The sequence below is a fragment of the Rhinopithecus roxellana genome, chromosome 21 (genome assembly GCF_007565055.1).
Source record: "Rhinopithecus roxellana isolate Shanxi Qingling chromosome 21, ASM756505v1, whole genome shotgun sequence".
NCBI lineage: Eukaryota > Metazoa > Chordata > Mammalia > Primates > Cercopithecidae > Rhinopithecus > Rhinopithecus roxellana.
Genome location: NC_044569.1, coordinates 5,244,366 through 5,267,832, shown reverse-complemented (window position 1 = coordinate 5,267,832; position 23,467 = coordinate 5,244,366). Strand labels below are relative to the sequence as shown.

At 44.8% G+C, this 23,467-nt stretch overlaps 1 protein-coding gene across 2 annotated transcripts in view; it reads left to right on the top strand.

The window, feature by feature from the left end:
- The window catches only part of AFG3L2 (AFG3 like matrix AAA peptidase subunit 2), a 51,477-nt gene that overhangs the window by 4,262 nt on the left and 23,748 nt on the right, over positions 1 to 23,467 (top strand). For both annotated transcript variants that reach the window (XM_010375702.2, XM_030925977.1), the window contains exons 2-12: positions 1,326 to 1,425; positions 2,096 to 2,173; positions 5,549 to 5,664; positions 5,821 to 5,973; positions 8,687 to 8,761; positions 12,606 to 12,730; positions 13,712 to 13,985; positions 16,981 to 17,118; positions 20,653 to 20,806; positions 22,382 to 22,489; positions 22,585 to 22,710. In XM_010375702.2, the coding sequence (XP_010374004.2) occupies positions 1,326 to 1,425; positions 2,096 to 2,173; positions 5,549 to 5,664; positions 5,821 to 5,973; positions 8,687 to 8,761; positions 12,606 to 12,730; positions 13,712 to 13,985; positions 16,981 to 17,118; positions 20,653 to 20,806; positions 22,382 to 22,489; positions 22,585 to 22,710 (1,447 nt within the window). The remainder of the gene's footprint in view (positions 1 to 1,325; positions 1,426 to 2,095; positions 2,174 to 5,548; positions 5,665 to 5,820; positions 5,974 to 8,686; positions 8,762 to 12,605; positions 12,731 to 13,711; positions 13,986 to 16,980; positions 17,119 to 20,652; positions 20,807 to 22,381; positions 22,490 to 22,584; positions 22,711 to 23,467) is intronic.

Sequence of the window (23,467 nt, the reverse complement as noted above, 5' to 3'; positions counted from 1 at the left end):
CATTCTTCATCTTAAATGTACAGTTCATTAACTTTTAACATACTCACAAAGTTACGCAACCATCACCACTGTCCCCAATTCCAGAAATGTTCAGCACTCCAAAAAGAAGCCCTGTGACCATTAATAATCACTTCGCATTTCTCTGTAACCATTCCCCCAGCTCTAGGCAACTACTGCTATTTATCTCTCTATGGATTTGCCTATTCTGGACGTTTCATATAAATGGAATCGTAATGTGTGACCTTTTGTGTCTGCCTTCTTTCACTTACTGTAATGTTTTCAGGGTTCATCCCCGTGTCGGTGCCTCCTTCCTCTGTCTGAGTGACTGGTATTCTCTTGTATGGGTATACCACATTTTATTTATCTGTTCATCATCAGGGGGTGAACGTTTGGGTGGTTCCTACTTTTTGACTGTTATGAATAAGGCATCTGTGAACATTCGTGTGCATATTTTTGTGTGGACATGTGTTTTCACCTTCCTTGGGTTGGAGTGGCATTGCTGGGTCATATGGTAACTCTACATTTACCATTCTGAGGATCTGTCAAACTGTTTTCCAAAGTGGCTACACCATTTTACGTTCTCACCAGCACAGTGTACAGGGCTCCAGTTTCTCCACATTCTCACCCACACTTGTCTTTTTGATTATAGTGGGTGTGATGTGGTTTTATTTGGTTTTGTAATTTTTGTAATTATTACTTTATTTTTATTTTTTTGAGATAGAATCTCACTCCATCACCCAGGCCAGAGTGCAGTGGTGCGATCTCGGCTCACTGTAAACTCTGCCTCCTGGGTTCAAGCAATGCTCCTGCCTCAGCCTCCCGAGTAGCTGGGATTACAGGCGCCTGCCACTGCGCCCGGCTAATTTTTGTATTTTTAGTAGAGACGGGGTTTCACCATCTTGGCCAGGCTGGTCTTGAACTCCTGAGCTTGTGATGCACCCGCCTCGGCCTCCCAGTGTACTGGGATTACAGGTGTGAGCCACTGCGCCTGGCCAGGTTTTGTCTTTTGAATGCTACAAATTAAACAAACATCATCAAAGTGAATGTGTTGTCACATAATTATAATTGGACTGCAATTCCACATTATGTCTGATTTTGAAATATTCTTGTTTTCTGGATAATAATGTGTGTCTCCTGGTTCTTTTGCTCGAAGAGTGGCCGAGTGCTAGGTAACCCTGGTCCTCACTAAGGGAGTCATTCTCTGTTACTTCATAACCACCTGAGGAAGAGAGAGACCTTTAGTCGACTTTATGACCAGGAAGTGAAGCTCTTTTAAGTTTTTTATCTTGATATAACCATGGTTTTATTTTTATGTCATGTTGCAGCTTTACCGATTTGTTACAACTCAAACAAAGGCCAGCAGAAATTCTCTTTTGACAGATGTGATTGCTGCTTATCAAAGATTCTGTTCTCGACCCCCAAAAGGTAAATGCTTAGGTGTGGCTGTAGTGTTCTACGTTCTTAGGTTGGGTCTTCTGTCTCCTTCTGTAATCCATTCCCCTGCCTCCAGCTTATGTCTGATTACAGCGATGAAGATATGTCATCTTCAAATGTAATGCATTTGTAGAAATGAAATTGATATGCAAAAAGGAGGCTTTTTCCTTTAACACTTCTGGGTTGTGAACTATATTATTTAGACTTTGATGTACTTGTACCCAAGAAATGTTATGCTTTTAACTTGTGCTTTTTTTTTTTTTTTTCTTTTTTTGAGACTGAATTTCGCTCTTGTCGCCCAGGTTGGAGTGCGCTGGAGTGATCTTGACTCATTGCAACCTCCGCCTTCTGGGTTCAAGTGATTCTCCTCCCTCAGCCTCCTGAGTAGCTGGGATTACAAGCATCCACCACCACACAGGGCTAATTTTTGTATTTTTAGTAGAGACGGGGTTTCGCCGTGTTGGGCAGGCTGGTCTTGAACTCCTGACCTCAGGTGATCTGCCTACCTCGGCCTCTCAAAGTGCTGGGATTACAGGCATGAGCCATCGTGCCTGGCCAGCTTGTGCTTTTCAATGATGCATCAGCTGCTTTGAAAACAAAATGAACACAAAACCTGATGAATTTTGGTTTGACGATATGTATTTTTTTCCTTTTCTAACAGGATTTGAAAAATACTTTCCTAATGGAAAAAATGGAAAAAAAGCTAGTGAACCTAAAGAAGTTATGGGAGAGAAAAAAGGTACCTTTTGACAAGATTATATTTGAATTTTGTGTTTTCCCCTCATGTATTATGGTGATAGTTTCCACTGAACAAAGAAAAGAGTTATCAGGCTGGGCAGTATCTCACGCCTATAATCCCAGCCCTTTGGGAGGCCTAGGCTGGTGGATCACTTGAGCCCAGGAGGTTGAGACCAGCCTGGGCAATGTGGTGAAACTCCGTCCCTACTAAAAATACAAAAAATTAGTTAGACATGGTGGTGCACACCTGTAGTCCCAGCTACTCGGGAGGCTGAGGTGGGAGAATCACCTGAGCCCGGCAGTGGGCTGTGATTGTGCAGCTGCACTCCAGCCTGGGCAACGGAGAGACCCTCCAGAAAAAAAAAAAAAAAAGAAAGTTATAGTGTCAGTTGTGAAGCTGTAGGTTGCAAGTAATTTTGAAATTCTGCAGACCCCATGTTTCATTTCCCCTTAATTTTCTGTTGATATTTTCCCGTCATTTTGCAAACTGAAGTAATTTAAGACCACCTTGGAGGCTTTGGCTGGTCACACTAAGTACATTCGGTAGGTACCTGGGACATAATTTCAAACACTGAGAGAAATCTTAGAAATCCAATACATGCAACTTAACTTGATACATACTGTGTTTTAGGACAGTGTTTTAAAAATTGCTGCTCAGAGCATTACCTCACCCTAGGGATGCAGGAGAGGCTGTCTTAGAGCTCGGTGGCTGGGGGAATGAGTGGGCCTCTTGTGCCCATTTCGATTGGCATCCTTGCTTTTTAGGGAAATGTGAAGAACACTGTAATTCAGTTCTTTTTTTTTTTTTTTTAGAAGGAGTCTCACTCTGTCGCCCAGGCTGGAATGCAGTGGCACGATCTCAGCTGCCTCTTGGGTTCAAGTGATTCTCCTGCCTCAGCCTCCACAGTAGCTGGGATTACATCCGTGCACCACTACGCCTAGCTAATCTTTAAGAGATAGGGTTTCGCCATGTTGGCCAGGCTGGTCTCGAACTCCTGACCTCATGTGATCCACCCGTCTCAGCCTCCCAAAGTGCTAGGATTACAGGCATGACCACTGCACCTGGCCTCAGACCATGTTTTTAAATTTGCTTGTCATCTAGTTAGACAAATACATGCCCAAAGAATGCAAAGGAGTAAGAGCCACAGGACATGGGGAGGGAGAAGCGCAGGTGTGGGCTGGTGACAGCCCCGGGTCTCTACATTGGAGCAGCACCTAGAGTTCTCCCAGTGCATGCTGGGTAGTCTTTGAGTCTTGGTGCGGGGCTGAGTAATGATAATACAACATTTCGGGTGGCTTTTGTGTGGACATTCCTTTCTCCCTGAGTGGTTTGGAGGGTTGCACAGCTTTAGTGGTGTGCTTACTGCGTGTTTCCCAGTCCTGGGCCTCACTGAGGGGGCTGGGGCTTGTGTACATCATACCTGTCTCAGACTCCACTTGAGACAGAGGTGCAGAAGCCCCTCATATGCAGCACATCAGGGAGAATGTGTCATGAGCCACATGTTAACATAGCCACTGAGGATGACCGGGTGCCTGTAGCCTCCCATCCTGCTACACTGGAGGGGTTGCTTCAGGTCACTGAAGACATCAGAAGTGTATTCGGGCCGGGTGCAGTGGCTCAACACCTGAAATCCCAGCACTTTGGGAGGCCGAAGTGGGTGGATCACCTGAGATAAGGAGTTGAAGACCAGCCTGGCCAACATGGTGAAACCCCATCTCTACTAAAAATACAAAAATCAGCCAGGCATGGTGGTGTGCGCCTGTAATCCCAGCTACTCAGAAGGCTGAGGCATGAGAATCACTTGAACATGTGAGGCAGAGGTTGCTGTGAGCCGAGATCACACCATTGTACTCCAGCCTGGGAGACAGAGTGAGACTCCGTCTAAAACAACAGGGACTGAATTACAGTTTTCCTTACATACATTTCTCTAAAAAGCAAAGATGCCCATTGAATACCAACTGTGGATGTGTTTTTTTTTTAGCCATTTGTCAAAACCATGGGCTTTCCTGCAGAAGAAAGTGTTAACAATGTATACTTTGTGGTAGTGGGAAAGGAAATACTTACTTTTGTTGTGTTTTGTTGTTGCTGTTGCTTTTGAGATAGGGTCTTCCTGTTGCCCAGGCTGGAGTGCAGTGGTACAATCACAGCTCACTGCAGGCTCAAACTGTAGGACTCAAGCGATCCTTCTGCCTCAGCCTCCTGTGTAGCTGGGACCGCAGGTGCACAATGCCTGGCTCATTTTTTTTTTTTTTTTTTTAGACAGAGTTTCACTCTTATCACCCAGGCTGGAGTGCCGTGGCACCATCTCGGCTCACTGCAACCTCTGCCTCCTAGGTTCAAGTGATTCTCATGCCTCAGCTTTCCGAAGTAGCTGAGATTACAGGTGCCCACCACCATGCCCAGCTAATTTTTTTGTATTTTTGGTTGAGATGGGGTTTCACCATGTTGGCCAGGCTGGTCTTGAACTCATGACCTCAGGTGATCCAGCCGCCTCAGCCTCCCAAAGTGCTGGGATTACAGGCGTGAGTTACCGTGTGTGGCCATGCCTGGATAATTAAATTTTTTTTTTTTGTAGAGGCAGGGTTTTTTTTGAGACGAAGTTTTACTCTTGTTGCCCTGGCTGAAGTACAATGGCATGATCTTGGCTCACTGCAACCTCCACCTCCCAGGTTCAAGTGATTCTCCTGCCTCAGCCTCCCTAGTAGCTGGGGTTACAGGCATGTGCCACCACGCCCAGCTAATTTTGTATTTTTAGTAGAGACAGGGTTTCTCCATGTTAATCAGGCTGGTCTCAAACTGCTGACCTCAGGTGATACACCCGCTTCGGCCTCCCAAATTGTTGGGATTACAGGCATGAGCCACCACATCTGGCCAGAGGCAGGGTCTTGCTTTGTTGCCCAGTCTGGTCTTGAACTCCTGGGCTCAAGGGATTCTCCTGCTTTGGCCCCCCAAAATTCTGGTATTACAGGCATCAGCCACAATGCCTGGCCAGAACACACTTTTAAACTTTGAGTGAGGACTGAGGAATTTGCATCCCAACTCTGTGACTTATTCACTGTCCCCTAACGCTGCCACCCGTTATCTACCAAGTTACTTAAGCTATCCTTTCTCCCTCTGTGAACGGTATAACAGTCCTGTAATTTCTTGGGTTATTGGGTTATTGTGCATGTTTCATGAGATGATGCAAGTATAGCCCTTGGGAGCCTCCCTGATTGGTAAACTTTGTATTTGTATTTTTTCTCATAGTGCTTCACTTAGTAACTGATCAGTTGCCACAGTGTATTCTGCAATAAGTCTTTTATTAAACAGTATACATGAAGACATTGCTGAGAGAGCTAAAACCTTGCCGTGCTTCTGTGTGTGCTCTTTGTTTAGGAACAGAGTCAAAGCCAGCTGCTACCACACGCTCTTCTGGAGGAGGAGGAGGTGGTGGTGGTGGAAAACGAGGTGGCAAGAAAGATGATTCTCACTGGTGGTCCAGGTTCCAGAAGGTTTGATGCTATACATTGTGTGAATTTTGAGGTTACGATAGTGGCCCAGAGAAGGTTGGGAGGCATTAGTAGTGTTGGAGGGATTTGTGTCTCACAGAGCATAGATCGTATTGTGGAATTTAGTTCTTCACAGAAGCTGTCTCCCTCTCTGCCCAGGGTGACTTTCCATGGGATGACAAGGATTTCAGGATGTTCTTCCTCTGGACTTCTCTGTTCTGGGGTGGAGTCATGTTTTACTTCCTGCTCAAGAGATCCGGGAGAGAAATCACTTGGAAGGACTTTGTCAATAACTATCTTTCAAAAGGAGTAGTAAGTATTTTATGGGATTGGTGGCTGTTGTGGTTCAAAGGTGAAATTAATCAGATTAGACGAAAGAAGTGACAGCAGGTTAACCAGGCTTGTCCATTGTAAAGTTGTTATTTTCACTCAGATTTTTCTGATGCTGAGAAGTACTGCAATCAGAGAACCTGTGTTTTGACCTGGTGTCCTCACATTTACCCCCAAATTCTTTTATTTCACTATCTCCCAGAACTGGGTTTTGGCACCACTGCTTCTGACCATGGTCTTGGCAGTCCTCTGCTTGCGCACTTTTCTCTCGTGCCCTCAGCTGCCTCTGCTCTGTGCTGTCGTGTGCCAGCCTCTTTGGGCTCTTTGTGGGTCTTTACTACGTTTAGTCACCTGCAGGCTTGGCAGCTAATCAGAGTGTGTCAAGTCAGAGCAGATGGGGCTCTAAGGGAGAGCCAGGTGGGCATGTGGTCCCTGCCATTTCTCTGTCTGCGGAGCAGCCTTTGTTACTGCTTGCTGGGCTTGCCCACGTGTGACTATATTCACCACAACCAATGGGAAATAAGTAAGACCATATTTCAGCATATTTAAGATGCTATTGATTGTAAGACACGTGGTATTTTATAAGTTGCTAAGACAAATGTAATAAGAGGCTGATGAAATTATGACATGCCATCAATTATAAAATGGATCTGCATTTCTGATGTTAAAATATGAAAAACGTGTGTCTTAGAATTGATGCAGTATAGTGATGGACACCAGGATTAAGCCTGCTGTGTAGCCTTGGGGAAACCCCTTAACCTCTTAATACTCAGGTTTTCGTCCATGAAATGGATAAAGTAAGACGACATTAATACTTACCGAGGTAGTGTAAAGAATTTAAATGCATTCTAAAGGTTGTACAGGAAGGTAGGGATGTAAGAAATGGTGATCTACTCAGATGGGCAGCTGTCGCTGTGCTCAGAGCTGAAGTTGACTGAGATTAACTTTAGTTTATGTTTCCCTGGAAGTTGCAAACCTTCAGTGGACTGCAGAGTTCCCAAATGCTTACACTGGACAGATCCTGCCTGTGCCGTTGTCCTGTGTATAGGGAGATGGGTTCCTGGTGCCTCCTATGCCACCATCTTCCCAGAGTCCTCTTATCTAGTCGGATTTTTGAAACCTGTTTATCTCATGAAAGTGAGGATCTTTTACGTGTAATTCTCAGATGTAGTGGGGACTCCCACTCAGAAGCTGCTCAGAAGCAGTGGTCATCGCATGTGCACTGGGCTGCAGCCGTCCTTCGGGTTGGATTGGCAGGTCCTCGAGGTGGCTTCTACGTAATTCCAGCTCTTCCTGACCCTCTGGCTCTTTGGCATTAGTCTGCTGTCTTCCCATCAGGGGTCTGTGGGATGGAGCAGTGCCAGTCATTCCTCTCCGACAGAGACTGCCTCTAAGAACAGTCACTCCCCGATTCCAGCCCCTCTGGGGTTGCTCTGGGGCTCCCTTGCTTTTTGTCATTCTTGCCTTCCAGACTTGCTGACAAAGCAAGCAGTGGGAAATAAGCACATCCCAGAGTGCACGTGCTCCTGAATCAGCTACAGTCCTTGGGGTGTGGTGTGTAACAGTGTTATTAAGAATCCTATGTAGGCTGGCCGTGGTGGCTCCTACCTGTAATCCCTGCACTTTGGGAGGCTGAGGTGGGAGGATCACTTGAATCTAGGAGTTTGAGACCAGCCTGGGGAATGTAGGGAGACCCCATCTCTACAAAGAAATATAAAAAAATTGGCCACTTGTGGTGGCTTGCACTCTTGGTCCCAGCTACTCAGGAAGCTGAGGTGGAGGATCTCTTGTTCCCAGAGAGGTTGAGGCTGCAGTGAGCTGATTGTACCACTACACTCCAGCCTGAGTGAGAGCCTGTCTAAAAAAGAAATTTAAAAAGGATCCTATGTAATTAGGTGATTCAATTTAAAAAGCAAACTATTTTATATTTATAGAGTGACAAAAATTAAAAAGTCTTATACTACCAAATGTTGGTATGTCCTATAGAGCAATAGTCTATGTCCTGTAGAGCAATAGTAATATTTTGCTCATGGCAGTGTGAATTCAGGAGCCATTTTGGAGAACAATTTGGCAATATCTGGTAAAGCTGAAGGTACGTATACCCTGCAACCCAGCATTAGTGTGTCTATCTACAGGTATGTTTCCTGGAGAAATTTTTTAAGATGTGCCCACAAAGGTAGATATGGGAATGTTCATGACAGCATTGCTTGTGAGAAATGTGTAACAGCCTAGCTGTCTATTAACAGGAGGATGGATCAGTAGCTTGGGTGTGGTCATAGCATGGCATACCCCGCAGCTCAGAAGCGTCAGCTTGCATAAACCTCACAAATGCAATGTTGAAGGGAAAAAAAAAAGAAAGTTGTAGAAGGATACTTATATATAAAACAAGACCATTTTTAAAGTTTAAAAACAGGCAAAAGGGAATATGCATATCGTGTAGGATTACCTTCCTGTGTAGTGCAAGTATAAGGATGTGGTTTGGGCAGTGCAGCCCGTAAGTGAGAGCATAGTCCCCTTTGGGAGGGGCTGTGCCTGGGAGCTTCCGCAGAATTAGAGGTGGGAACGTGGGGCATCCTTACCTGATTCTTTATTCTTTCCTTGTATGGCTGAAACGTCATATGCATTTTAAATGAGCTTAAGAGTATCTCAAGTATTTTCTGTGAATTTATGTGTGAATTTATTTTTAAAATTCTAGGTAGACAGACTGGAAGTCGTCAACAAGCGTTTTGTTCGAGTGACCTTTACACCAGGAAAAACTCCTGTTGATGGGGTAAATCATTTTATTAATTGATGTGAATTAGTGGTAAATTAACTTTTCAGATTTAAAGCTGAAAGGAAAACCTGCCTCACGCTATAGGAGTTATACGCACCAGATCTATCCGAACTGGGCAGTGTGGCGGGGTGATCTCACTAACATCAGGGGAAACGGGAATGTTGTGTCTGGATTAGTGATACAGGGATTGGCTCGGTGTTTGTTTCTGATCATCATTTTGACTACGTTTAGGAGACAGCGAGTGAAATCCCCGTTTTCAGTATTCCAGAATATGACTTTTCAAGACTGAGAAGTAGTTATTTGATGAGGAAAAAAATGTAAAATCTCAATTGCCTGTGTTTTGAGACAGCTTTTATCAAATTGGTTGAAAAGCGTCCCCACCATCTCGTAACCATTTTGTGATACTGTTTTCATTTCCATTTGATTTCCTAATTTAAAAAGTTGTATTTCCTCTCCAACTAGTCTGGAGTATACTTCCAGAGACCCCAGAGCAAGCTGAATGCATTGAGGAAATTCTGGAGGGGGAGAGGTGAAGCTGAGGCTCCCAGGACTTGCCAGGCCCTCTGAGGATAATTGTGTTTAACCCTTTTCTAGCCATCCCGCCTGGACAGGGCAACAGTGAAGGACAGCTAGAAGTGATGGTGACCGTATCTCTCTGTTTAATAGCATGTCTGCAAATAGCAGAGTGTCTGTAAAGTCATAGGGCTCTGGTGTTGCCCTGTGTTTAGGAAGGTATTTTAATTGTCTTGATTTCCCCCCATTATGCTAATTATGCAATACCTATTAATAACCATGCTTTATATTCAGACTTGAGTGCTAGGATTTAAGTTGGCACTTTGTTATGAGGCCAGTGGGCAATGTGTGTTCTAGCACTGTGGGAAGCACGCACACACCCATCCGTCTGCTTCTAGGAAGGAAGCCTCGGGAGAATGGAGGGATGTGTGTGAGATGTCTCTGCGAGGACGTCCTCTAACACATTGTCTGTACGTAGCAAAAAATGAGAAATAACCCAGAGGCCCATGCCAGGCACCGGGTTAACAGGGAATCCTTGTTCCGTGTCTGTTTCCGTGTGAGCAGTTGTCCTTGGGGGCAGGGCTGTCCCTAGGGGCAATGTTGACATTGGCGGGAACTTGTTTTCCAGTGTTGGCATGCACGAGCATTTATGTGCTGAAATTCATACCGTTGTGTATAAAGTGCTTTCTTTGTGTCTCTCTTTTATATTACAGTTAAGGTTTATGTTGATTTCTTTTCAAAATTGTATTTCAAGATTGTAAAGGTGGTATTATACAGTCTTGAGGGACAGGCCTGAAATGCTGATGCTGTTTGTGTCTGAATGTTGGGGTTATGGATGTCTTTGCTTTCTTTACGTGCATATCCCGAGTTTTTATAGAGAACGTATATTACCTGCTTACTAAAGACTTCTTGTTTTGAGCTTTCAGAAACAGATTTTCAGTGTCCTGCTGTGAATGGAGCAGCAGTGCTGCACACACACACGCTTTAGCCTCACATCAGTTCTACTCTTGACTGGTAGATGGCTTACCTTCTGTATGACAGTAGAGAAGGGCTTAATGCTTAAATGAGATAGGGTCAGTCAGTGGTGGTTTTCAAATTTTAGCGTGCATAAGAATTACCTGGAAAGCTATTAAAACTTGAGTCCTGGGACCCCACCCCCGCAGAGGTTCTTATCTAGAGTGTGTTCTGAGACTCTGCATTTCCAACATACTCCTGGGTGGTACCGTGCTGGTCCTGGGTTCACACTACTGTGATGGGAGCCAGGCGTTTGGCCTGTTGCCCAGTTGATAGCAGGGGCTGAGTTAGGGAACGTTCCATCCTTTGTGGTTAATCTATCCTGAGCAGGTTTTGGGGCTTTGTAACCATGTGAATTTTGTATCTTTGTCAGTGAATAATTTACCAAATAATGCTATGTTGTTACATAATATAAAACTTACTCTTCATCCTTTATTTTTAGATTCTTGGAGAGAAATACCACAGTGATGTTCCTCACTCAGTCACACTGGTGGGAAGGACGTTCCTCACTCAGTGACACTGGTGGGAAGGACGTTCCTCACTCAGTCACACTGGTGGGAAGGACGTTCCTCACTCAGTGACAGTGGTGGGAAGGACGTTCCTCACTCAGTGACACTGGTGGGAAGGATGTTCCTCACTCAGTGACACTGGTGGGAAGGATGTTCCTCACTCAGTGACACTGGTGGGAAGGACATGTAATGACATGTTGCTCTCTTACGAGGGCTTTGCTTTTTTGTTTGTTTTCTGAGATGGAGTCTCACTTTGTCACCCAGGCTGGAGTGCAGTGGCGCCATCTTGGCTCACCGCAACCTCGGCCTCCTGGGTTCACGGCATTCTCCTGCCTCAGCCTCCCGAGTAGCTGGGATTACAGGTGCCTGCCACCATGCCTGGCTAATTTTTTGAATTTTAGTAGAGACAGGGTTTCACCATCTTGGCCAGGCTGGTCTTGAACTCCTGACATCGTGATCCACCCGCCTTGGTCTCCCAAAGTGTTGGGATTACAGGCATGAGTCACCACGCCCGGCCTTGTTTTTTGTTTTGAAATGGAGTCTCACTCTCTCGCCCAAGGTGGAATGTAGTGGCACAGTCTTGGCTCACTGCAACCTGTGCCTCCCGGGTTCAAGCCTCCCAAGTAGCTGGGCCTATAGGCAGATGCCACCATGCCTAGCCAATTTTTGTATTTTTAGTAGAGACAGCCCGAGACCATGGTGGCCAGGCTGGTCTCGAACTCCTCACCTCAGGTGATCTGCCGCCTGGGCCTCCCAAAGTGCTGGGATTACTGGCCACTGTGCCCAGTGTCTCTGATGAGTTTTATATCATAGACTTACTGTTTTGATTTTAAAAATACGTTTTTTAAAAAAGATGATTGCAAGTTAAAGGAGAAACAGTTTTTTGTACTATAAAATGGAGTTAATACATGCGCAGTGCTTGAAATGGGGTCTTTTAGCTAGTAAACTCCATAAATGTGAGCTGTTAACATCAGTGTCCTCATGGTTGTGCAGAGGCAATGTGACACTGTGGTTAGGACACTGGTTCAGGAGCCAGACTGTCTGGGTTCAGATCCCAGCCGCTTATTTTGTGTGTGATCATGAGCAAGTTTTCTCATCTGTAGAATGGGAACAGGAGTCAGGGCTCATATTCGCTCAGTACAATAGGAAATAATTACATGCTGGTTGGTAGAATAGCCTTGACCTGGCCCCTCAGGCATCGCTGTGCTGGGCCCTCTGGGTCTCTGCAGCTCCAGGGAATAAAGAGGGAGTGCCTGGCACAGCAAGGCACATCTGTTCCAGTTGCACAGTGGGGGTGCGGTGTTCGGATTTTGAACATCATCCTCAGTGATGGCACCTGCTTCTTTGGATGATCCTCAGGATTGAATGAACTAATGCATCTAAAGAGCCCAGAACAATGCCTGGCACTTAGTGCACACCCAGTAAACTTTAATTCTTATCACTGTTTGACAGTAGTTTTAAATTTGGGAATAGGGAGCTAGGGAATGGAGGAAGAGGAAAATAATGCGTATTTATTTTTAAAAGGATTATGTTTTCAAATAGGTTTTTCATTCTGTTTTTTGAGTTTATAATTTTAGAGCCACTGAGATATTGCTGCTAAAGAAATGCTTATTTGCCAAGAATTGCCAAGTGTTCTCAGTGAGTGACGTTTAATCACCACATTATTAAAGCCAAATTTTTATTACTGTTTTTTCTTTATAAATTTTCAGTATTTCTGAAAAATTCTTAAAAAGTTGAACCCTTTAGTGAATTGAACCTTTTAGTTTCACTTCATTCTTAGGGTATTTGTTTTTCTGTTTTTATAGCAATACGTTTGGTTTAATATTGGCAGTGTGGACACCTTTGAACGGAATCTGGAAACTTTACAGCAGGAACTGGGCATAGAAGGAGAAAATCGGGTGCCTGTTGTCTACATTGCTGAAAGTGATGGGTAATCTCAAAGATAATATTTTGGAGACTGTTTGCTGTGCTGCTATGGTTCACTGTGTTCTGTCCCTGGGTGCAGGGCTACATGTTATATTCTCAAACAGGCCTTTCTCAGTTTGGCCAGATTTTAAAAAAACTATTAGTAACTCACTAGTTTTTGCACATGACTCATTCATTTTCTTGTGTTTTTGAGATGGGGTTTTGCTCTGTCGCCCAGGCTGGAGTATAGTGGTGTGATCTTGACTCACTGCAACCTTTGCCCCCACCCCGGTTCAAGTAGTTCTCCTGCCTCATGCTCCCGAGTAGCTGGGCTTATAGACCCCTGCCACCATGTCCAGCTAATTTTTGTATTTCTAGTAGAGACAGGGATTCACCATGTTGGCCAGTCTGGTCTCAAACTCCTGACTTCTGGTGATCCACCCGCCTCAGCCTCCCAAAGTGCTGGGATTACAGGCGTGAGCCACCACACCTGGCTTTTTATTTTTATTTTTATTTTTATTTTTTTGATTCATTCATTTTCTATACATTTATACTTACCTTGATTAAGCAGTGGTTTCGGGTATTAACATTCAATGCATTGACCTTTGGAAGGATTTTAGCATAAAGAACCCCTTTGTATCAAAGAATGGCATTCCCATCTTTGAACTGTCATTTATGTTTATATTTCACAGAGTTTTCCAGGATTTTTAGGTGATTCTTCTCTCATCAGAACTTCTTCTTTGGGGGTTGTCTTTAATAAGACCATACTAGTAACCCCACTTAAAGTCTGGGCAGATGCTCCATTCATTTCAAGAGTTGGTTGCCATGGAACTTATTTGGGAATTCTGTGGCCTTTGAAGAACACTTGCAATTTACCCTCATTTGTATTAAGTGCAGAAGGTATACCTTGATGTAGCTATGTATGTTTATATTGATACCTTGCACCACATGTGAAAGCTGGAGGTGAGCAGCCAGTCCTAACCCATGTTGTGCTGTGTGTTCCCAGCTCTTTTCTGCTGAGCATGCTGCCCACAGTGCTCATCATCGCCTTCTTGCTCTACACCATCCGAAGAGGGCCTGCTGGCATCGGCCGGACAGGCCGAGGGATGGGCGGACTCTTCAGTGTCGGAGAAACCACTGCCAAGGTCTTAAAGGATGAGATTGATGTGAAGTTCAAAGATGTGGCTGGCTGTGAGGAGGCCAAGCTAGAGATCATGGAATTTGTGAATTTCTTGAAAAACCCAAAGCAGTATCAAGACTTAGGAGCAAAAATCCCAAAGGTAAAATGAACTTTTAGAAGATTAACTTTTCGAAGTGTTTCTTTTTTTTCTTTTTTTTTTTTTTTTTTGAGACGGAGTCTTGCTCTGTCGCCCAGGCTGGAGTGCAGTGGCCGGATCTCAGCTCACTGCAAGCTCCGCCTCCTGGGTTCACGCTATTCTCCTGCCTCAGCCTCCCGAGTAGCTGGGACTACAGGCGCCCGCCACCTCGCCCGGCTAGTTTTTTTGTATTTTTTAGTAGAGACGGGGTTTCACCGTGTTAGCCAGGATGGTCTCGATCTCCTGACCTCATGATCCGCCCGTCTCGGCCTCCCAAAGTACTGGGATTACAGGCTTGAGCCACCGCCCCCGGCCTCGAAGTGTTTCTTGATCTCTGGAGTTATAATTTTATGAAGTTTGATTACTTATTATACATAGCTGTTTTCCTGTCCTTCCTCTTTCTCAGCTCACTAGGGTAGCCTCTGCCCAACTCGAGGATCGTTTTGGGTCAGTTTTTCTGTGTGAGTGTGTCTTGTATAGTGTGTGTATTCCTGCAAATATCTGTGTTACCTCCTCTTGAAAGACTTTTCTTGATTCTTCTTCCCTCTTCCTCCAATCTGATTTAGATGCCCTGTCTCTCAGCAACTGTAGGCCTGCAGTAGCTCACTGACCGTGTCACACACTGCTGTCACCCAGTGTCCCTTCGAGGGATGAATGTGGACTGTGCTGGTGGTGGGCTGTACCCTATAGGGCTTGGTGCCCGTAGGGCTAGGCGTGGGACAGTAACTTCACATGTGTTAAATGGATCAGCTATTAAGTAAATTAATAAAACGTGAATGAATAAAAACTGGCCGGGCGCGGTGGCTCACGGCTGTAATCCCAGCACTTTGGGAGGCCGAGGCGGGCAGATCACAAGGTCAGGAGATCGAGACCATCCTGTGAATAGTGAAACCCCGTCTCTATTAAAAATACAAAAAATTAGCCAGGTGTGGTGGCGGGCAGCTGTAGTCCCAGTTACTCGGTACGCTGAGACGGAAGAGTGGCTTGAACTCGGGAGGCGGAGCTTGAAGCAGTGAGCCGAGATCGTGCCAGTGAACTCCAGCCTGGGCGACAGAGCGAGACTCTGTCTCAAAAAAAAAATAAAAGTAAAAATGTATATTTCTTTTTTCTTTTTTTTTTTTGAGACGGAGTCTCGCTCTGTCGCCCAGGCTGGAGTGCAGTGGCCGATCTCGGCTCACTGCAAGCTCTGCCTCCTGGGTTCACGCCATTCTCTTGCCTCAGCCTCCCGAGTAGCTGGGACTACAGGCGCCCGCCACCTCGCCCGGCTAATTATTTTGTACTTTTTAGTAGAGACAGGGTTTCACCATGTTAGCCAGGATGGTCTCGATCTCCTGACCTCGTGATCCTCCCGTCTCGGCCTCCCAAAGTGCTGGGATTACAGGCTTGAGCCACCGCACCCGGCCTGTATATTTCTTTTTAAAGTCCATTAATAAATTTTACTTTAAAGGAATCCTTTGAAAGATAATCATTATTTCCTTGATTTTTATGTCTTGCTTCTATGGATAAAAAGTCATATTTTATGAATTTATAACTTACTGTTATTTGGTATCCATTTGCATCACACCTAGCTGACTATTATATTAGTTGTGTAGGGCCAGGTGGTGTGGCTCACGCCTGTAATTCCAGCACTTTGGGAGGCCGAGGTGGGTGGATCGCCTGAGGTCAGGAGTTCAAGACCAGCCTGGCCAACATGGTGAAACCCCATTTCTACTAAAAATACAAACAATTAGCTGAGCATGGTGGTGTGCGCCTGTAATCCCAGCTGCTTAAGAGACTGAGGCAGGAGAACTGCTTCAACCTGGGAGGTGGAGGTTGCAGTGAGCCGAGATCTTGCCATTGCACTCCAGCTTGGACAACAAGAGTGAAACTCCATCTCAAAAAAAAAAAAAGTGTATTGTTTGAGCAAACACATTCTTTCTTTGTAGTTAAGTTTGTCATTGGTCGTTAGATTTCTACTTCATTTGTGAAACTTTTAAAGACGAAAAGCAAAATTTTAAAAATACCTTAAGGTTTTATTACAAAGCCTAGAAAAAATATCATTTGACCATATTATCTACCTCCTCACAGTATTTGGATATGGTAGTGTGGTAGTATGTCTATTTATAAATAAGAGAGAACACTGTTTGTGGGTGGTCAGTGGAAATAAATTCACAGTTAGGTTTTAAGTTGCATGTCCAACCATGCTAAAAATGTACTGATTTGTACATGAAAGTTAAGTCAGAGTTGGGTTTATTAATTATTTGAGCTCAAAAACTAATTTTACTTGTAAAAAGTAAAAGAAATACATAAATCAGGAGTGTGGTGTTTGTGTCTTCTTGAATTATTTAAGTAAACCTTAGCGGGTTTATTAGTATATTCCTAGCCTAAGTCGGCCTTTACATACTTTTAGATTAAAGGTCTAAAAATCAGCACTAGGAAAAAAAGGAAATACTTTAAATTTCACATTATTACCAAATTTTTTGAAACAAAATTATTTTTGGTAATCTTTTTCTTTTTTTTTTTTTTTTTTTGAGATGGAGTCTCACTCTGTCGCCCAGGCTGGAGTGCAGTGGCCGGATCTCAGCTCACTGCAAGCTCCGCCTCCCGGGTTTACGCCATTCTCCTGCCTCAGCCTCCTGAGTCGCTGGGACTACAGGCGCCCGCCACCTCGCCCGGCTAGTTTTTGTATTTTTTAGTAGAGACGGGGTTTCACCGTGTTAGCCAGGATGGTCTCGATCTCCTGACCTCGTGATCCGCCCATCTCGGCCTCTCAAAGTGCTGGGATTACAGGCTTGAGCCACCGCACCTGGCCATCTTATTCTTACTAATATAAAAATGTTCTACCATAGCGCAAATGTTTAATATTTAATGTATATCAATAAGATTTAGAGACAGAGTTATATCTTGGAATTATTTGGGGATACACAATTTACTTTTCTGAAATTCTCATTAAATGTAATTTCTTTTTTCATATCTGAAGGGCGCCATTCTCACTGGTCCTCCAGGCACTGGGAAGACGCTGCTAGCTAAGGCCACAGCCGGAGAAGCCAATGTCCCCTTCATCACCGTTAGTGGATCTGAGTTTTTGGAGATGTTCGTTGGTGTGGGCCCAGCCAGAGTGAGTCTCATTCTGTTCTGATGGTGCAGCTTCCTTACACCCACCACTTCCCCACAGCTGGGGGACTTGCTAGAGACAGCCCTTCCCCCTAGAGTGCTGGAGTGACCTCTCACCAGTCCATGGCCTGAGCTCTCCTCCAGGCCTAAGCCTTCAGCAAGGCCTGTGACTTCTACCCCACCTTCCCTTGCACCAGCTAGGACTGCAGTCTGCTACCTATATCAGACCAATTTCAAGAATTGATGGCTTGGTGCGGTGACTCATGCCTGTAATCCCAGCACTTTGGGAGGCTGAAGTGGGCGGAACGCTTGAAGTTAGGAGTTCAAGACCAGCGTGGCCAACATGGTGAAACCTTGTCTCTGCTAAAAATAGAAAAATCAGCCAGGCGTGGTCGTACATGCCTATGATCCCAGCTATTTTGGAGGCTGAGGCAGGAGTATCTCTTGAACCCAGGCAGCAGAAGTTGCAGTGAACTGAGATCACACCACTGCATTCCAGCCTGGGCGACAGAGTGAGATGCTGTCTCAAAAAAAAAAAAGAATTTGCTTTATTTGTGGATTTTTTTTTTTTGGTGACAACATTTATTCAGATATAATTGACATATCAAACAATTGATCTCTGTAAAGTAGCGATTCAGTAGCTTTTAGTAATTCACAGATTTGTGCAGCCATCACCACAATCAGTTTTACAACATTTCCATTACATCAAGAAGAGATCCTGGCCGAGCACGGTGGCTCACGCCTGTAATCCCAGCACTTTGGGAGGCCGAGGCGGGCGGATCACGAGGTCAGGAGATCAAGACCATTCTGGCTAACACGGTGAAACCCCGTCTCTACTAAAAATACAAAAACAGAACTAGCCAGGCGAGGTGGCGGGCGCCTATAGTCCCAGCTACTCCAGAGGCTGAGGCAGGAGAATGGTGTGAACCTGGGAGGCGGAGCTTGCAGTGAGCTGAGATCTCGCCAATGCACTCCAGCCTGGGTGATGGAGCGAGACTCCGTCTCAAAAAAAAAAAAAAAAAATGTAAATCGGGAGTCCTAGACAAACTACCCAGCAGAGTTTCCTAGTACAGACATTATGTGTAAATGAAAGTATACAGTATGTGGTTTTTTATGCCTGATTTCTTTCACTTAACCATGTTTTCGAATGGTAACTCTATGTTTAACGTTTTAAGGAAACACCAGACTGTTTTCCAAACTACTTGCCCATTTTCCATCCTACCAGCAGTGTGTAAGGGGCTCTGATGTTCCCCGCCCTCACCAACACTGGTTATTGTCTGATTTTTAATGATAGCCACCTTAGTGGGTATGACATAGTATCTTGTGGTTTTGATTTGCATTTCCATGATGAGGAGTGATGTTGAACACCTTGTATGTGCTTATTGGCTATTTGTATATTTTTATATCTTCCTTGGACAGATGTCTATTCAGATCCTTTGCCCATTTTTTAAGTGGGTTTTTTTTTTTTTGGTTGTTGAATTGTAGGAGGTTTTTTTTTTTTTTTTTTCCTGAGATGGAGTCTTGCTCTGTCGCCCAGGCTGGAGTGCAGTGGCATAACCTCTGCCTCCTGGGTTCAAGTGATTCTGCCTCAGCCTCCCTAGTAGCTGGGATTACAGGTGCCTACCACCATGCCCAGCTAATTTTTGTATTTTTAGTAGAGATGGGGTTTCACTATGTTGGCCAAGCTGGTGTTGAACTCCTGACTTCAGGTGATGCACCCGCCTTAGCCTTCTAAAGTGCTGGGATTACAGGTGTGAGCCACCTTGTCCGGCCTCACCTTCAAATCTGTTCCACACTTTGCTGCTGTTGTGCAGGTAAGTCATAGAAAAATAGGGAATGAGGGGGAGTTGGGCATTTATGATGATGGGCCATGAGATATAATGTGGATGGGGGGAAATTGAAGACAGGAGAGGAGCTGTGTGGGTGGTGGTGGGGAAGGGTGGGCCTGGTGGGTTGGAGATCTGAGAAGTGGTAAAGAGTTGGCATGAGATACCTGAGTGTGTGTGTGGGACCACATGATAGGAGGGGGTGCTCAGAGAGGAGACGACTTGAAGATGGTGGTTTAAAAGGCAACCTTGTCAGTGCTTTTTTTGTCAGAGTGAAATAAAAGGTGAATGAAGAGGTGGCCAGGGAACTGAGAGACCGAGAATCACATGGATGGAAATCACTGAGGACATAGTGATGTCCCACGGGGAGACCCACGGCACAGTGGGGTGGAGTGCCTGCCGCGAGGCCTGAGCCTCAGCAAGCAGGGGCTTCTCCAGCAGTTATTTTGGTAGCAGCAGTGGGGTGTGAGATGGACCCCAGCTCCAGCCAGCCTGTAGGGGAAGATGCAGACTCCTGCTTAAGGCTTGCTGGAATAGCTGAGTTCCTGTTCATGCCAGGAGAGGATGGATGTACTTTGAAGGTGTGGGTCTGTAGGTCACAGATCTGGAGTTCAGAGGGGAGGCTGGAGAAGGATACGAGTTATTTTAGGAGATGTGTTCAGAGCGGTGTAGGAATGAACATCCAGAAATCCAGGCAGGAAAACCTGGACTTCTGGCCAGTGAAGTGGGGGTGGGGGGTGGAGGTGGGAGTGGGCGGGTGGAGAGTCTCTGACACTCCCTGAAGGGGCAGGTGATGGATGGTGAGGCACTGAGTGGCTCTACCTCCTCCTCCCAACTGCAGGTTTGTCTGAGGGTATGTGCTATCAGGATGGTCTGTGGTGGGGTGGGTGGCAGACGGAGGCTGTCCCCCCCTCTTTGGGGATGAGCTGGTGGGCTTGGATGGTCTTTGGCTTCATTGTACGTGTGTGATTGCACAGACCCCTTAGTAGCCCCAGCCTGTTAATAACTGCCTTAGGCTTGAAATGTGAACCCTAGAGAAGTCTGAACTTTTCAACTCAATGTAAAGTTTACAGCGCTACTGTGTTGTCTTTGTGTAGGCATATATATAATGTTAATTTGTTGGTATTACAAAAATGGCAGATATTATCAGTGTTTGTTACATACACAGTAATTTATGGGATCTGAGAAAGATTTGCTCACCTTGAGTCAGTTACCCAGGTTACTCCTCATTTGCTGCTTCTTTGCTACTTGTAACTCTTTAAAAAAATGTACCTTACAGTGTGTATCACAGAAAGGTTGTCTGCACATGGAAGCTGAAGATTTATTTCATTTCTTTTTTTTTCATTGTTGTTTTCTGAGACAGAGTTTCACTCTTGTCACCCAGGCTGGAGTGCAATGGCGCGATCTCAGCTCACTGCAACCTCTGCCTCCCGGGTTCAAGTGATTCTCCTACCTCAGCCTCCTGAGTAGCTGGGATCACAGGCATGAGCCACCATACCTAGCTAATTTTGTATTTTTAGTAGAGACGGGGTTTCTCCATGTTGGTCAGGCTGGTCTTGAACTCCTGACCTCAGGTGATCCACCCGCCTCGGCCTCCCAAAGTGCCGGGATTACAGGCATGAGCCACTGTGCCCGGCCGATTTATTTCATTTCTTATTCAGAGGATAAATAATATTCTCTGGTCAAATGACTCTCTTTCTGTTTTTGCCAAGGTCCGAGACTTATTTGCCCTTGCCCGGAAGAATGCCCCTTGCATCCTCTTCATCGATGAAATTGATGCGGTGGGAAGGAAGAGAGGAAGAGGCAACTTTGGAGGGCAGAGTGAGCAGGAGAACACACTCAACCAGCTGCTGGTGGAGATGGATGGTGAGTGGTCAAGCCTTTTGTATCTTTAACTGCACTTTTTTTTTTTTTTTTTTGAGATGGAGTCTGGCTCTGTCGTCCAGGCTGGAGGGCAGTGATGTGATTTCGGCTCACTGCATCCTCTGACCCCTGAGTTCAAGCGATCCTCCTGCCTCAGCCTCCTGAGTTTAAGCTGCACTTTCTTATGCCTATCATGTCCCCAAAATGAGAGTCCTTATTCCAATATTGAGTATTACAAACAAACAAAAGCATTCCCTAAAACAAACAGTTCTTTTAAAAGGCTCTTTTATGCTAATATAAATAATTGCAAGATATTTTTTCCTGGCAGCCTGCATAACTTAATATTGGTGTTAACATGCTGTTTGTATCTAGTGTTTGAATAAGAGAAGAATTGGTGAAATGAGTCACAAAAGAATTACCATCTCATTCTCTAAATCATCACCGTCTCTGAAGCACAAGGAAAATCTAAGCCTAACCCAGTGTGAATTTAGCAAATTTCAAATACTTTTTTACTAAGAGAGTAGCCGTCTTTCCATGCTAGCCAGTTTTTCTTTCATTTAGGAAAGGCACTTCTCAGTATGTCATGTGTTCTTCCTGCTGGAAGATAAAAATGTGGATGCTTGGTGGTTTGTGCAGAAAGGGGAAGCACAGTGCCAGTACTGACCTGGCTTCAATGACGAAGCCAGGAATAGGGTCAGAATAAGAAGGTAGAGATCCTCCTTCCTCCCGCAATGGTCAGCCCATGTTGCAGTTCACATTGGAGCACCACATCTGAGGGAAATTCACCCAGGAGATCCTGCCGTGCCAGGGTCCTGAGGGTGAAGGGCCTGGGACCATGGCATTTACATTGAGAATGGGCAGTAACACGGAGCCTCTTGAGTGTGTAGAAGAGGTGGGAGGTAGAGGTTGATCTCTGCCTTCAGATAGGCAGTTGGTTGTCCTGTGGCCCAGTGTGTCCGAGACATCCTTTGCAAATTTAATCTGATTTTAAGACATTTTTTAAATTCACATTATCTTCTAAATTTCTAGTTAAATAAATTTAAATATTTGGTCATTTGTCTTTAGGAAATTTACTCTTAAAATTTTAAGTCTAACATATGATTATTTTCAAGGACAAGCTGAATAGTAAGAAAAATAATTCAAAGTTTGTAACTTAAAAAACACTGGATAGGCCGGGGCGGTGTTTCACGCCTGTAATCCCAGCACTTTTGGGAGGCCCAAGCAGGTGGATCACCTGAGGTCAGGTGTTTGAGACCAGTCTCTACTAAAAATGCAAAAATTACCCAGGTGTGGTGGGGCATGCCTGTAGTCCCAGCTACTCGGGAGGCTGAGGCAGGAGAATCGCTTGAACCCGAGAGGCAGAGGTTGCAGTGAGCTGAGATCATGCCATTGCACTCCAGCCTGGACAAGAGTGAAACTCCATCTCAAACAACAACAACAACAAAAACCCACTGGATAATGAATCGAAAATGTGTTTACTGTGGCTATGAATTTGCAGTGCTCATGTGTTTCTGATGGTGCACTGTTGCTTTCTGCCTCTTGTCATTTAATAGTGTTTGCATTTTTGTTATCTTTCAGGTTTTAATACAACAACAAATGTCGTCATTTTGGCCGGCACTAATCGACCAGATATCCTGGACCCTGCGCTGCTTAGGCCGGGGCGTTTCGACAGGCAGATCTTTATTGGTGAGATGATGTTTGCTGGGGCAGGTCCAGTGCTCATGAGTATAGGTGTGACTGTTTCAATATGATTTTCTTTTCCTTAAAAATGATTTCTAAAGGACCACCAGACATAAAAGGAAGAGCTTCTATTTTCAAAGTTCACCTCCGACCACTAAAACTGGACAGTACCCTGGAGAAGGATAAACTGGCAAGAAAACTGGCATCTTTAACTCCAGGGTTTTCAGGTGAGTGGAAAGTAACGAGGACTCTGTTTAGAAGTATATTAAAATCAGTAACAGTTGCCAGGTACCAGTTTACTTTCTTACCTTTTCACTTCTTTACTGTGGGCTACCTAAGTTTATATTCTCAATTTTATTTTTTTTTGAGACAGGATCTTGCTTTATTGCACAGGCTGGACAGAGTGGTGTAATCATAGCTTACTGTAGCCTCAACTTTCTGGGCTCGAGTGATCCTCCTGCCTCAGCCTTGTGAGCAGCTGGGACTACAGGCATGTACCACCGTGCCCAGCTGATTTTTTGATTTTGTGGAGACAGGGTCTTATTTTGCACAGACTGGCCTGAAACTCCTGGCTTGAAGTGATCCTCCTGCCTCGGCCTCCCAAACTGCTGGGATTATAGCCATGAGCCACTGTGCCTGACTATTTTTACTTTGTTATTATGGGAAATTTCAAACATACACAGATTTTGAGGAAATGGTGTAATGAAACCATTTGCACCTATCACCTAGTTTCAGGAACAATTACTAATTCACATCCACCCTTACTTTTACCTATGCCCTCGTCTCTTTCTGCTTCCTCTGGAGTATTTGGTGACAAATTGCTGATAGTGTATCATTTTTTTCTATAAATATTGTAGGAATTATTCCTAAGCATTTTTTAAAAGCTCTATTGAAATAAAGTTAACTAAAAATCACCTGTGTAAAGTGTACAGTTAATGGTTTCTAGTATATTTATAGGGTTGTGCATCCATCATTATAATTTTA